This window comes from Liolophura sinensis, chromosome 9 (assembly GCF_032854445.1).
Source record: "Liolophura sinensis isolate JHLJ2023 chromosome 9, CUHK_Ljap_v2, whole genome shotgun sequence".
NCBI classification, from domain to species: Eukaryota; Metazoa; Mollusca; class Polyplacophora; order Chitonida; family Chitonidae; genus Liolophura; species Liolophura sinensis.
In genome coordinates this window covers 6,179,113-6,195,353 of record NC_088303.1, presented here as the reverse complement: position 1 = coordinate 6,195,353, position 16,241 = coordinate 6,179,113, and the positions used below count along the sequence as shown (strand labels likewise).

At 38.7% G+C, this 16,241-nt stretch overlaps 1 protein-coding gene across 1 annotated transcript in view; it reads right to left on the bottom strand.

The window, feature by feature from the left end:
- LOC135475060 (probable G-protein coupled receptor CG31760) overlaps nucleotides 1-15,287 on the bottom strand; it is a 50,509-nt gene extending 35,222 nt beyond the window's left edge. The window contains 1 exon segment of the mRNA XM_064754803.1: nucleotides 14,807-15,287. Within this exon segment, the coding sequence (XP_064610873.1) occupies nucleotides 14,807-15,287 (481 nt within the window).
- Nucleotides 15,288-16,241: the final 954 nt, after the last annotated feature.

Sequence of the window (16,241 nt, the reverse complement as noted above, 5' to 3'; positions counted from 1 at the left end):
ACATTTACATAAGTTTTAGTATAAAGGCCATCTGAACACATTTACATCAGTTTAGTATGAAAAACACCTGGGCACATTTACATCAGTTTGGTGTGAAGGACGTCTGAACACATTTACATCAGTTTAGTGTGAAGGACGTCTGAACACATTTACATCAGTTTTGATATATAGAATGTCTGAACACATTTACATCGTTTAGTATGAAGGACACCTGAACGCATTTATATCAGTTTAGTATGAAGGACATCAGGACATATTTATATCAGTATAGTACGAAAGACGCCTAAACACATTTACATCAGTTTAGTTTAGCATTATGGTGGGAGGAAACCGGGCGGAGCTCGGATGAAATCCACTGCCGTCACACCTTCCCACGTACCGTAGCAATTCAGCTACAATGCATGAGATTCCACCATCATAAAAACAATATTGTCATATATTCATAGGCTGTCAAACAATTATTTGTCCTCGTTTACATTGGTAGGGTCATAGCCGAGAAAGTTTAGTGGAATTTAGCATAATCACACGCCGCATTCGCTTAGTTGTCTATATGTAATGTGAGTCTATTGCTGTGGGACAAATAAACCACATTTACATCAGTTTTGGTATAATGGACGTCTGAACACAGTTACATCAGTTTAGTACGAAGGACGTCCGAACACATTTACGTCAGTTTAGTAAGAAGGACATCTGGACATATTTATATCAGTTTAGTACGGAAGACGCTCGAACACATTTACATCAGTTTAGTACGAGGGATGCCTGAACACATTGACATCAGTTTAGTACAAGGACGTCTGAACACATTTACATCAGTTTAGTACGAAGGACGTCCGAACACATTTACATCAGTTTAGTAAGAAGGACATCTGGACATATTTATATCAGTTTAGTACGGAAGACGCTCGAACACATTTACATCAGTTTAGTACGAGGGATGCCTGAACACATTGACATCAGTTTAGTACAAGGACGTCTGAACACATTTACATCTGTTTTAGTATGAGAGACATCTGAACACATTTACATAAGTTTTAGTATAAAGGCCATTTGAACACATTTACATCAGTTTAGTATGAAGGACGCGTGAACAAATTTACATCAGTTTGGTGTGAAGAACATCTGAACACATTTACATCAGTATAGTATGAAGGACGTCTGAACACATTTACATCAGTTTTGGTATGAAGGATGTCTGAACACATTTACATCAGTTTAGTATGAAGGACACCTGAACACATTTACATCAGTTTTGGTATGACGGACGTCTGAACATATTTACATCAGTTTTGGTATGAAAGACATCTGAACACATTTACATCAGTTTATTATGAAGAACGCCTGAACACATTTACATCAGTTTAGTATCAAATGAGCTTACATGCACGATAAAATAAACTTACTGACAAGAGTTTCACTGCAATCGTAGGGTCTGAGTTACTGACGTGGGTTACAGTGCAATCGTGGGGTCTGAGGCACTGACGAGTGGGACCTGAGTTACTGACGTGTGTTACACTGCAATCGTGGAGTCTGAGTTACTGACGGGTGGGGCCTGAGTTACTGGTGACGGTTACGCTACAATTGTGGGTTACTGACGAGTGGGGCCTGAGTTACTGGCGACGGTTACATTGCAATCGCGGGATCAGAGTTACTGACGAGTGGGGCTTGAGTTACTAACGACCGTTACGCTACAATTGTGGGTTACTGACGATTGGGGCCTGAGTTACTGACGACGGTTACACTGCAATCATGGGGTCTGAGTTAAAGACGAGGGTTACACTGCAATCGTGGTTTCAGAGTTCTGACGAGTGGGGCCTGAGTTACTGACGACGGTTATGCTACAATCGTGGGTTCAGAGTTACTGACGAGTTGGGCGTGAGTAACTGATAGGTTTACAATCCATTTTAATTTAGTTACCTGGGTTTATTTGTCCCACAGCAATAGACTCACATTACATAGCGAACTAAGCGAATTCGGCGTGTGATTATGCTGAATTCCACTAAACTTTCTCGGTTATGACCCTACCGAAGTAAACGAGGACAAATAATTGTTTGACAGCCTATGAATATATGACAATATTGTTTTTATGGTGGTGGAATCTCATGCATTGTAGCTGAATTGCTACGGTACGTGGGAAGGTGTGACGGCAGTGGATTTCATCCGAGCTCCGCCCGGTTTCCTCCCACCATAATGCTGGCCGCCGTCGTATCAGTGAAGTTTTCTTGAGTACGGCGTAAAACACCAATGAAATAAATAAATAAAAATAAATAAATAAGATACCTTATACATCACAAAATAATCAATGATTTCCTCTTGGTTGTTCACCGGTGATAATTTCCCCCATCTGTAAAACTGACCGCGATTGTATAAGTGAAACATTCTTGATTATGGCATCAAAATAACAACAATGAAATAACATCGGCCAAGGAGGTCCCTGATTTGATATACTCGATATTATCATAAGTGCACGATTGACAAGACATCAATTAAACACACACATTGGGTTTAATATGGCAAAATGAAAGCACACTAGCCGTCAAAAAACTAAACAGAAAAGCGATGTGAAAGGTTCGGAGAAATTGTGTTCAGCCTGGAATCATTTGATAATAACTGAAAAGGCAGATTCGTTTCCATTCAAATATCTTAGTTTTCAGAAAAATATCACGTGCTTGTGTTTTTATACCGCGAACAAGACGGACGGCGCCAATGGGTCAAAAGGCGGCTTCGCTTTCCTCACCTTAGATGACAAAGTAGATTTTGACAAGAATGTCTATCAAAAAATGAATTCCAACAGGAAAAAATTTGCTATTGCATTTATTACAACCAGGATCGGTAGTCAATGCCTCACAAGGCGAATTGCTTTAGGAGAAGTCATTTATTACACCACTGCCGCTGTCGTACCATTCAGATGACAAAGGTACAAATACTGGTAAAAAAAAATTAAGACGCCACATATGCAATAGAATGCGCAGATAGTCGATCCATAAAAATGGACTAATTTCCATACGTTATGTTATTGGAAAACGTCCGAAAGTTCAACTCAAAGATTGATGATATATCGTGTGATAAATGTCACTCCACAAATAATTCTACGCCATTAATAAAGCAGTCTTTTCATAAAACAGATAAGCGACAGACCTAAAACATCTGTGACTGTCCATTTTTACGGTAGCAGTAAGACTATGTTCATTGATATTTTTCTGGTTTTGACCACAGTCTACACTTAAGGAGAATACATTTACTGGACATTAGACACCATTTCTTGAATGCACCGACAGACTATATATTAAAGGATACATCTCGTAATCTAAATAAAAGCAACGCAGTTTTTTTTATCTTTCTGTTATAAGTAAGCATAAATAAGAACCATGAATATCCATCTAGGGGCCATATTTGCCTGCATCGGCTGTTGTAAGAAAAGAATCTCATTTAAAGTCATATCATATCATGTCAAACGCCGTACCCTAAAAAAAATCTCGAGAACTATATATTAAGTGTGGCTAACTGCGACCAGACAAATCTAGTACAATGATACTAATATAAATCTAACATAAATCTGACAAAAGCACATTGTATTTTATTAATCTAGAGGGTCCTTCCTGCTATTTAAAATTGAGAACTGGCAGTGGTCTTGCGGGCTTTTTTTCAAATACAAAAAGTAACGGCCATGGAATTATGAAATGCCAAGCACATAACGTGGATCATTAGCTTTGCACTTTTAGAAGGTCACAAAGTAAATGTTAAACAGTTTGCTTGGATTCAACTGCCAAACTTTTCGTGTATCTGTTGGATAATGTCTATCAATAGAAAAGTCTGGTTAATTCACACACAGTGGCTGGGATACATCGTTTGAATGTGACTCAGATTTTGATCAGGCGACAGAAATGAAAACGTTTATGCCATGAACACATGTATGTGCAACATAAGTTCAGAAGAAGACAAACTAACGACATATCAGCAAATTCTAAGAAAATCATAGCGGACCGACAGACCGACTGAGTAACACATACATTGACTTAGGTAGCGGTATGTCACAGGTCAAGCTGCAACCGACTGAGAAATGACTGTACAAAACATGCCATTTGTGCGTCTCCACATGCAGGTCTTCGAGGCTCTTTCACAAATCCTTTTTGGGCTAAAATCTGTGTTACAAAAAGCTAAATATTAATTATTTGAAGCTCAAACGTGGCTGAAATTATGCTCTACCACAGCAAAGACTCGGCGGTTAGAGTTTTCAGCAGATTGAATACAGATATTTCATTTGGATAATAGTTAAATTAAATTTGGGTAATAACTTTACACCAAATCTTAAAACCGCGCGTGAAATAGGCCCGAGGAGTGAGGCTTTATGTATTTTACTTAGCAAACAATTAACCTGCATACAAAAATTTGTACAAATTGGACAACAATTAGAGCTGTCGTAGCCTCAAAACCAACGACCAATGGGACTGGCAGAATTCAATACACGAAACGCGAAACCAACGATGAAACAAAATTATACAAAACGTTAAATATGACAAATGTATTCATGGATCCGGCTGAGTATCGAAATTCATTTACAGTTTTGAAGAAATCAAATTGCACACAAGACTATATAGATATCTAACAATATTGGGAACATTTATTGCACAAAAACAAAGTGTGAGAAACCGACAGAAGGACAGAGCCAGGCTGGCATGCTTCACTTGCCGCGAAAGTCAAGGACAATAACAAATCGACGCGTAGCTGGAGCATTTTGCGATTCCTGAAAGGGACATGTTTTGTGTAAAGCGGTACTGTCATTCTTCTAACGTAGTGTTCCAGATTCCATAGGAAGCAAACGATGAAACAAGAAATTAATGGTATTATTTTGAAGCCTGACATGAACACTTTAACGAATTATGCAATTTGCTAAGTGTTTTAGGTATGGCGATGCGCGACTGTAGAAGAACAAATGCCCACGAGCATACGTTCTGAGATGTGGGAAATACACCTGACACACGTTTATGATGATGATAAAGGATATCGGTTGCTGCATAAGTTCTACAAAGTATCTGGTGATACAAAATCAATATCGTCTTTATCCATAAGATAACTTTACCTATAATGAAAACAACGACAGTCATGTTGTTTATTCCATCATAAGGTAGAAAGTTGACAAGACACATTCAGAATGCGAAGTGTTTTTCCTTCCAATAACATGCGCATTATATTAGTAGGAAGTGTCCAAAAATGCTTTTTTCGTCCGAAAAGAATTCTTATCGTTATCACTCCCAAACGTAATGTGTCGAAATTGTACTGGGTTCTATGTTGTATTGCGCATGTCTCAAAGCTCAGGGCTGTGAAGCAAATGCCATACAAGCAATATGAGAAACTACAAATTTGTAGCTTATATGACAATACGTCTTAGCAGTCAGATAAGAACAAATGGCATATTTCAAGCCCTGTTTCAGACAGCAATCTTAAGGTAGGATTTTACTTAACTGAAATTATAGTACCACGGTAACACAAATTCGTAGTATGTGTTCATATGGTTATTTCAAAGTAATCAGTTACAAACACATTCATACATTGTAATGACCAAATTCTACGTAAACACACATGGCGCCCTCGACTTGAAAGACGCACTTGACAAAACTGTATACAACAAGCGGAGCTGCAGGCAAATAACTAAAAAATAATTTTATCTGCGTGTGGACTAATTACTTTCATTTTTAATTTAAAGGCAGTCCTGTCATCATTATCTTAGATTGAAGTCGTTACCATGCAAACACATCAGGATGAGATCCGTTTGAATTAGACTGGTGTCCGTAAAGAGCTGTTGACGACATCCTGGATGTTGCCTAGCAATCACACCCTCTTGCATTTTTCGTTTTATTGGCTTCGGCGTCTTTAAGCCTATAAATTTCAGACCACATAGGTGCCTGGTGGGGTTAGCAAGAGGAAGCTCAGGGATAAATTGAAGGTTTCCACTGTTTTCTTTGCAATGGGTACTGGTCTGCTAGCAACTTTGGATGTTGGTGGGCTTCCCGCGGGCTCTTCCCACCTTAATGCTGACCGGGGTAATGTGAAATATTCTTGAGTACTAAGTAAAACTTCAACGTTATAACATAAATATAATGGATATTCTTATCGCTATATTTACTTTGTATAATTACAAATTCTTTCTCTTGCGATACCGTGAGATTTCTTCGTCCCTGCGATCAAAAATGTCATCCACAGATTCAAAATTTCATCAAAGTAGGGAAAAGACAAATGCCTACTATTCTCAAAAATTTCAGATTCTCTGCATTTTTTACATTGCGATTTACATTACAAAAGTGAGAAGCTTGTCAGAAGTCTGTTCCACACAAATTTCGTACGCTCAGTTTTTAACATGTGTAATTATGGAAGGTTCAAATAAACTTAGCCTGTGCTGCCAATGTGGAGTTTTCAGTCAGTTACTTATTTATTTGATTGTATTTTATGCTGTACTTAAGACAAAACCACATTTATCTACCGTCACTCGCTGCATGCCTATAAGTTGCTTAACTTCTCTATACATCGACTGGCATTTTGAATGGGTTCATACAAAGATCCTAGTGGATAATGTAATAATTCAGTGAGATCGGACACCTAATTTCCTCCTCCAGTAGCTTAATGAAAAGATACGTTTTGAGGAGGAATCGGTTGTTCGTATTCTTGACAAATCAGATTGACTGAAGTTTCAAGATAACGGCAACTTAAATTCCCAAACCAGCATTTGTTATTCTGACTAATAGCGCAAATACTTTGTCAACCTCAAAGGTAAGCTAATATAACCGACAACAATTATGTACACTTCCATCTCTTTAAGAGAACCCGATATGTAAAACAGTTTTAGAGAATTTATATAGTCTGTAATGAATACAAGAAAAGCAAGGCAGCTATAGAGGGGGAGAGTTACAGGGGGGAGAGGTTGAGGGGGGAGGGTAAAGGGCGCAGTCTGATGTAGATTCTGGGAGGCCATTTTATACGGGTCGTGGTAAAAACATTAGCCGTAACATTTCAATAATGACAACATAAGGTCGACGGAAAAAATTGGGTGAATCCAATTTCGGGCCGGATTCTAGCTTGAACGCCAGTCCACACTTAAGGTCGATAATGTCACTGTGTTTTTATATCTGAGATCAATGTTAACTACAGAGTCCAAAGTCTGGCGCCAAAGATTTATTTGCCCCGCTGCCATTTCTGTTTTATTTTTTTTTTATATACCAAATGAATGAATTTGAGTGAATCCTTTTCAAGGTTTATATGCATTATTGGCTTAGTTCATGGAACGAAATCTTGCGTCTAGCTGTCAACTCCAAAAGCTATCAGTACGACTTTTCACCGGGTCTACTTCACATAGCAAATAAACATGTTATATGTCTCTTACCACTGAACCCAAAACGTATTTACAACATTATAGAAGATCTTGAGAATACACCAGAAGGGCTCTTCAGTTAATTCCCGTGTGGAACACTGGCTCCTTCTGTGCATTTTGATGCCGATCTGTCCCCGAGTAAAATTTAGAAACGGAGCCTGAAACTTTGTCTATGGTAATACAAACTACATGTATGATAAATTTGTTTTTGCTTGAGAAATTTTTTATTGGGCTCGACGGCTATATGCACAGTCACCAGCTAAAATCCATCGCTGTGTCAGGTTGGAGTTTTGCGAAATAAAACAAAACGGTGGACATGTGATACTATCACTAGCATGAGAGTTTGTTGTTGCTAAATAAGGACATTACATCAATCACCACATCAAACAAACACAGTTTTATATTACGAAATGTTTTTAAAAACAACTAGCAAACACGAAGGTCTAAACATATGCAAAATGTAATGGGAAGGCCTCTAAAATACCGACCCTAATTTTAAAATGTTGTATAATTAAATCGCACGTATTTGTACAGAACCAAAGAACAGAAATTTGCGCACAGCGAACGATTTCAAAGAAAGCTGTAGATCTATGAATTTTAATGACAGCTTGATATTTGATATTTATCAGAAGAGGTTTTGTTAAGTTTGTTTGCATTGCCTTTGTTAATGCTAAACATTTTCAAGTTAATCGACCGTTATCCTGTGAAAATGTATACTTGATGAGGAAAAAAACTTTCTTTCCTCATCAAGTACACATTTTGCCAACCTGCACAAATAACGAATCATTCAGATGCCTACATTTACAATTAAAAGGAAAGGCAGATGTAACGTATATTGTAAAGGCCCCAACAGTCATTCTAGCCCGTCACTCAGGTTAAACGGAGGAGACAGTGGTATCATAAGGACTTTGAGATACATTTCCTTTGGTGTTAATACAAATCGCGTTTTAAAATTCCCCACATACCCCGATTCTTGTCCAAATTCTTAATACAAAATCCAGTTAGCCGTATAATCTTATACGTCGGACGCCAGGAATTCAATTCATGATTGCATGTATTGAAGTCGTTGTTTAAACGAGAGCGATGCTAAGATCTGGTTGGGAAAACTATCCTCACGACCGGGTTGGCTGGAATGCTCTGTTCTCCCCCAAGGCCGCGAAGCGGGAGTACCCACCGGGCAGCTGAGAGGTTACAGCTGGACAACCATTCCAGCCATTTAGAAAACCAATTCCACCTCGGTTTGTTGACGGAAACGCTGAGACTTCTAATAAGACTATCATTTAACTGTCGGGAAGCACGGGTGAAGTTCAGCCATGGTCGGCTTTATAGGTGTTTACAGCGCTGTAGTGATCAACTATTAACAAGGCGTCTACACTGGGACCGTGTGTTATTTGCTGAACAGGGTGAGAAAATCACTCTTCTACCAATATGGGGAGCGAGAGATGAAGAAGTAGCCTTCTGCTTTTAGCTAGACCAATCTCTGACTCAGTGCCACCGCTGGGGTGACTTGGATAACAAAATTATCTCCCAGCCCAGGCAAAAACCATAATGGACATTTCGAACGTTGCAATAGGGCAAAAGGACAAAAGAACAGGAGTTAAACCAACAAGAGCAAATGGTTGGAGGAAACCCATTCCGAGTGCTCTTGAGAGAATTTCACTGATTAGCTTGCTTACCAATAGAGGTATTGGCTGAGGTTTTGCTAAACTCGTTGACTGTAAAAGCTCAAAGGGGGGCTACTTTTCTGTGGTATATTTATTAGGGCATATGCCTCATATAACAAAGCTTTCGGTCGGACTAGTTTGCTGAAGACAAAATGCTATTAGTCGATCTCAAACTCATTAGCAAATAGATAAGTTACCATGGCCATTTCTAGTTGAAAACTTGTGAATAACTTCGAGCTGGGAATATCCCCTGATTTGTAGGCGAACTCATCTTGTGTCGAAGAACGGGTCAATTTTCTCTCTGATTTATAGCTGTGTACCTACAAGCTCGGGACACCTTCATTGCTACGTTCATTGTCTAGCCACAAGGACATCTATGTACACGTATATGAGGATATACAAAGTCAGACATTGTGCTGTTCACTACTATACAACATATGGCGTAGAGAATTATTCGTAAGCCTAAATAATGATTGATTTGCCGCTAAAACTTACTGACTGAAGGGAGGAATGATGATTATTTGATGTCACAAGCTACACCATGGCTATTCCGTGGGAATATAAAGAAACCGTACAGTTCATGAACGAGACGAGCACTTTTAGATAACAGACAATCTGATCTGATCTCTGATCGTACATTTATATGCAAGTTTTAAGTAAACCTTTTTATTACTTGCATAGATTTCGGCGACATGATTCAGCTAAATGCTTATTTCTGGGTGTTTACATATTTAAATATCAATGCACTTTTTGCTTGTAGTTTTTACGCAGCAATGTGCTATAATATTTGCAACGTAGTCTAGTAAAGTTATTTTACTATAACCTCAATCATGTTTTCAAAGATTTTAGGCACATGTGCATGTAAGCAAAAACCAAAATCCACTTGACCGCCAGGAAAACTTTGGGCAGTTAATACACTTGGCGGAAACTTGTTACGAACTTGTTGTTACGGGGAATGGCTATCTTTTATATCATCACATTTATTACTGATCTCAGTCTAAACAATGAGCGATTGACTAAATACAAACAATGGATGGAACTACGAGAATCTGCAACGACAATTGACAAAAGCATGGCCTACTCTCTAAAACATTCATCAGGCCAAACCATGATTGTCAAACACAATATAATGGACCAAACCCTGACCGACTAGCTATAACAGATGCAAGTGACCAAACCATGATCAACTCACTAAATCAGACACAATGGACCAAACCATGAACGACTCACAAAAACAGATACAATTGTCGAAAACATGAACGACTTGCTAAAGCAGATATAGACACAAAGGGCTAAACCTTGGCCGAATCGCTTAAAACAAATGTAATGGACCAAAACATGGTCAACTCACTAAAACGGATACAATGGACCAACACATAAATGGCTTGCTAGAACAGATATAGACACAGAGAACTAAACCATGATCGAATCGCTTAAAACAGATGCAATAGACCAAAACATGATCAACTCCCTAAAACAGATACAATGGATCAAAACGTGAACGACTTGTTGAAAAAGAGACAGAAGCAAAGGACTAAACCTTGGCCGAATCGCTTAAAACAAATGTAATGGACCAAAACATGGTCAACTCACTAAAACGGATACAATGGACCAACACATAAATGGCTTGCTAGAACAGATATAGACACAGAGAACTAAACCATGATCGAATCGCTTAAAACAGATGCAATAGACCAAAACATGATCAACTCCCTAAAACAGATGCAATGGACCAAAACATGAACGACTTGCAAAAACAGATACAGACACAAAGGACCAAACCGAAACCGAATCGCACAATGGATCAAATCATGATCACTACAACAGATACAAAGGACAAAGCCATTCGGTGAAACAGACACAATGGATGAAACCTTGGCCTACTCGCGATACAAAGGACCAAATTATAGCCGATTTGCTAACAAAGCCACAAATGGACCACATCACGATAAAACTGGTGATCATTTCCTCCAGGTTTGAAATAAATATGACATAAACTTTTCCAGTAAGTCAAATCTCTCTTTTTTTCACTTTGTTGGTCTGATATTTTTCTCCGTTCCAAAGAATGGTATATTTACATAATGGCTGTGAGATTTCTGGATAGATAAATCGGCTTGGTATTATCAGTCGCATGCTTATCGCTTTGTCGTAGTGTGTCATTTCTATAACCTTGATTACTATCATAAATTCGTTATTTGCTCTTTATCACACTTGGACACACGTGGTTATGTAATCAATTTGCCGTGTCAATGATTTGTTCACTATTGCACATGGCAACTCATACCCCGCTATCTGTAAACGTACACATACCATCAGTTATTCAGTGTATTTTTTACGCGTGGTTATTGTTCATTAAAACTGTTAGCCCAACATCGGTGATCCATTGTTGGTTATGCCCTCTAGACGCGGTACCAGGTTACTATGAGATTACCACCAGTTATCTGTTGTTTAATATTTATTACATGCGGTTACCAATTTCTGTAGCAGTTATAATACTGACTCGTTCTTTAATGTATTTATTACACATGAATGCCAATTAGTATAATAGTACGATCAGATCTCGGCTGTTCACTATTTACTTACTAAAAGTTGCCAGTATTGAATCCGCTGAAATTGGCTATAACAGCCGGTAATTTCACACTGCAAATAAAAGTGCAACTGTGACGAGAAAAATACGACAGCCATAAAAACGCTTATAAACAGAGAAACAAAAAAATGGCAAGGTGACCTTAGGGCAGAAAAAGACAAATCGTTCTAAAAACATTGTTCAAAAAGAAAGAAATGTAGAAAGATACCTTAAATGAGACAAAGACAAAAAGGAGGTTCTTGGGTCATCCGTTACATCCTGAAGACTGTCAGGTGTCAGTGGTAATATGTCGGTCCCACTTAGTGCCATTCTCTTTAAGCATGGAATTGTAATTGGCAATTTCCTACTGAAAAAGATTTGTTTCTTCATACTTGCCAGAGGTGATTGCATTAAATAATAGGAAATTCTCACTTGAAATAATTATCCAAAATGAAATCAACGATCACGTCAAAAGCACACTTGGAATAGTCATATAAAAACTGCCTTTCTTAAATAGGGGTGGTTAGTTGTATTCAAAGCGACTGTAATGGAATGCAAATTCAAAATAATTGCCCACTGACAAGTGTCGCAATAAAAGACAAAGTGATTGTTTGTTACTTTTTTTACAGTTTACACCTCCTTGTGTGCACTTCCTCGTTTTTCCGTACACCCTCAGAAGTTACTAAGAGTTTTCATCAAAATGATAAAATATGTGTGCTCCAGCAATTTTTCAGAAACAAGTAAATTAAACAAACATATTTCGTTAAATATGCTAAAAGTAAGAAAATAGACACTTCCATTTGAGAGGAAAGCTGGAAAGTTCTTTCTCAGTGGATAATGCTTTTAAATTCACAGGAACAAGGCGTGGGCCTGGAACGGGATTAAACTTGACAATCGAATGCTATTAAAACTGACGATCAGCGCACTACAAACAAAAATTGTGCAATTGTTTGTCAGAAAGCAGACGAATTGATTGGCATGGTTCAGCCCATGTTCTAAATGTAAATAGACCGCTGGGCCATGCATAGGCGGGCTACACACTGTAAACATTAGGTTGGCGAGATTTTAACATTAGGTCGAAATGTCTTCTATTTGCTCAGGATTGCTCTATACTTATGTACTCAAACGGTTAAATAGTGCTCATTCCAGGATGTTCATATCAAAATGATGTCATCGGCATGTGGGCGGTGGTGTTTTGCAGAATTTCTCCCCGGCGTGAGGCCCTAACATGGTTATTATGCAAAATGCAACAATTTTGATTCCATAACACATACAGACGTTACCAAGTGCCCTATAATGATGTTGATTCCGTCAGACATACATACGTTACGAAGTACCCTATAATAATGTTGAAGTACGGAAAGGCAGTGAGACATACGAGCGTTACCAAATACCCTATAATGATGTCGATTCCATCAGCCATACAGACGTTACCAAGTACCCTATAATGATGTTGATTCTATCAGCCATACAGACGTTACCAAGTACCTTATAATAATGTTGATTCCATCAGACATACAGACGTTACGAAGTACCCTATAATGATGTCGATTCCATCAGACATACAGACGTTATCAAGTACCCTATAATGATGTTGATTCCATCAGACATACAGACGTTACCAAGTACCTTATAATAATGTTGATTCCATCAGACATACAGACGTTATCAAGTACCCTATAATGATGTCGATTCCATCAGACATACAGACGTTACCAAGTACCCTATAATGATGTTGATTCCATCAGACATACAGACGTTACTAAGTACCCTATAATGATGTTGATTCCATCAGACATACAGACGTTACCAAGTACCCTATAATGATGTTGATTCCATCGGACATACAGACGTTACCAAGTACCCTATAATGATGTTGATTCCATCAGACATACAGACGTTACTAAGTACCTTATAATAATGTTGATTCCATCAGACATACAGACGTTACCAAGTACCCTATAATGATGTCGATTCCATCAGACATACAGACGTTACCAAGTACCTTATAATAATGTTGATTCCATCAGACATACAGACGTTATCAAGTACCCTATAATGATGTCGATTCCATCAGACATACAGACGTTACCAAGTACCCTATAATGATGTCGATTCCATCAGACATACAGACGTTACCAAGTACCCTATAATGATGTCGATTCTATCAGACATACAGACGTTACCAAGTACCCTATAATGATGTTGATTCCATCAGACATACAGACGTTACTAAGTACCCTATAATGATGTTGATTCCATCAGACATACAGACGTTACTAAGTACCCTATAATGATGTTGATTCCATCAGACATACAGACGTTACTAAGTACCCTATAATGATGTTGATTCCATCAGACATACAGACGTTACTAAGTACCCTATAATGATGTTGATTCCATCAGACATACAGACGTTACCAAGTACCCTATAATGATGTTGATTCCATCAGACATACAGACGTTACCAAGTACCCTATAATAATGTTGATTCTACGAGGCATACAGACGTTACCAAGTAGCCTATAATAATTTTGAAGTACGAAAAAGCAGTGAGAGATACGAACGTTACCAAGTGCCCTATAATGTTGTTGATTCCATCAGACATACAGACGTTACCAAGTACCCTATAATGATGTTGATTCCATCAGACATACAGATGTTACCAAATACCCTATAATGATGTTGATTCCATCAGATATACAGGCGTTACCAAATTTTACGACAAAATGTTGATTTATAGATTCACGATATTTTTGGACTGTTCACGTTTTGTCTTATTCTAATATTATTCCAGTGGATAAATGTATATGCAACTATCAAAAAATACTCAAAAAAAACCTCAAACACTTTTAAAATCTGATATGTGTTGAATCAGAACTGGCTGGGGACCATGCATTTATTCGTCTCGGGGAATTTAAACAACTGTTTTAAATTAATGCACTTTAATAAATTAAATAATTACTCATTCAAGACATAATGCAACATTACCTTAGTGTGCCTGCCATAATCAGTTTATTTATTTATTATTATTTTTATTACTCTTTCTTCTGATATCTCAAACTCAATTGCACAATCCAATGCCTTAAGGAACGACGATAATTATGGAGATTTCTCTTTTGCTTCCAACTGCACGTTATGCTTAGCCATGGATGTTGTGGCAGCGACAGTGTAACTCGAATCATCTCATTCACCCATTCACAGGACACTTACCTTTGAGATACGAAAAGTTCCCTTGTTTCATTTTTTCCTCAATGGTGTAAGCCTTCTCTCTTGCACGGAAGAAGAACTCTGATGTACTGTCCAAATATTGATATTCCAAGGATAAATCCTTCACAATAATCCTGCCGTCCCGTAAGCGATAAGAGAAAGGACAAAATAGGTGGTAATCCTTAAACTCGTACTTATCGTAGCAATTCCCCGCGGCGAATATATCTGGGTCACCCTCAACCATATTACGTACAAGAGAATAAAACAGGTATTCCGACCGGAGAATCTCTGGCTCTTTATCGTACTGCATCCATATCCGAGTGAGCAAATTTGCTCTATTTACCGCTACTAAGGCCTGTTTTTTGAACCTCTGAATACCGTGTTTGACCACCCCTGGTCCTAGATTAACAGCCACTCCTGCAGTGCAGTTGTCTTTGTTTTTTTCGTACTTCTCAACCTGTTCCAAAAAGGAGGAGACCAACATCTTGCACTCGCCTAACCGGTGGGGTTTCCGCTTTGCCCGTACTGATCTCGTACTCCACCTCGCGGACACCCACCTCTGTCGTCCCATTCAGGCCACTTGTACCAGGGTCAAATAAAAGACCTAGCACGATCAGCAAACCCAAGGCCATGCCTCAAGGAATTCCGGTAAGCACAAAAACATATTAGAATTTGTGGAAGCTATTCTCTGTATAAGACACTTTTTTTTTCAAAGATAACGGCTTTCACTGATTTTATTCACGAGCATTATTCATCATCAGGTAGGCACCTGACGTCAGTCCTTTAGCGAAGTGTCCCTGTGGCCCAAGCGGATTCACAGCACCTGGAATCCGAGGTAGATAAACAAGTAACATTGCTACACCCTTTGGAACAAATGCTCTTTAGGATGTTGCCAGCAGAAAATTACCTAAGACTCATGTTCATTCCGTCGCATCGGGACGTTCCACTGCATCGCCCACGTGGAGTCGGGAACGGCTAGCCTCGAGTTAGGCGTTATTCTGTTGTCAAATTGCAAAAACGGAGAGCCGATTAGAAAGCACGAAGATGTCTCCTAGATCACTTCACATGCAATCGAAGCCACTCTGCTCTTCCACCTGCAAACAACAAAAGGAGAAACGTGAAGTCACCAGGCATAGCTGAGCAGGGTAACCTTGATTGTACACTACGTAGGGCCTATCGACCTTACCTTAATCAAATCTAACCGTTTGATAGGCCTTCGCTAGAGCATGACTGGAGTGCCCGTTGCCACCAGGAAAAGATCCAATGCGTGCACTAGAACAAGAATTACACAGATGTAGCATTTGCTGGCCGTAAACACTTAGTCCAAGAAAGGTAACAGCACAACAACGCCCATTTGTATGATACTGACGTGTCCTTTAAAAATATGTCTTTGTGAAAAGACTCATATCTTCAGCTAAGTCTTCAATATGCAAAGATC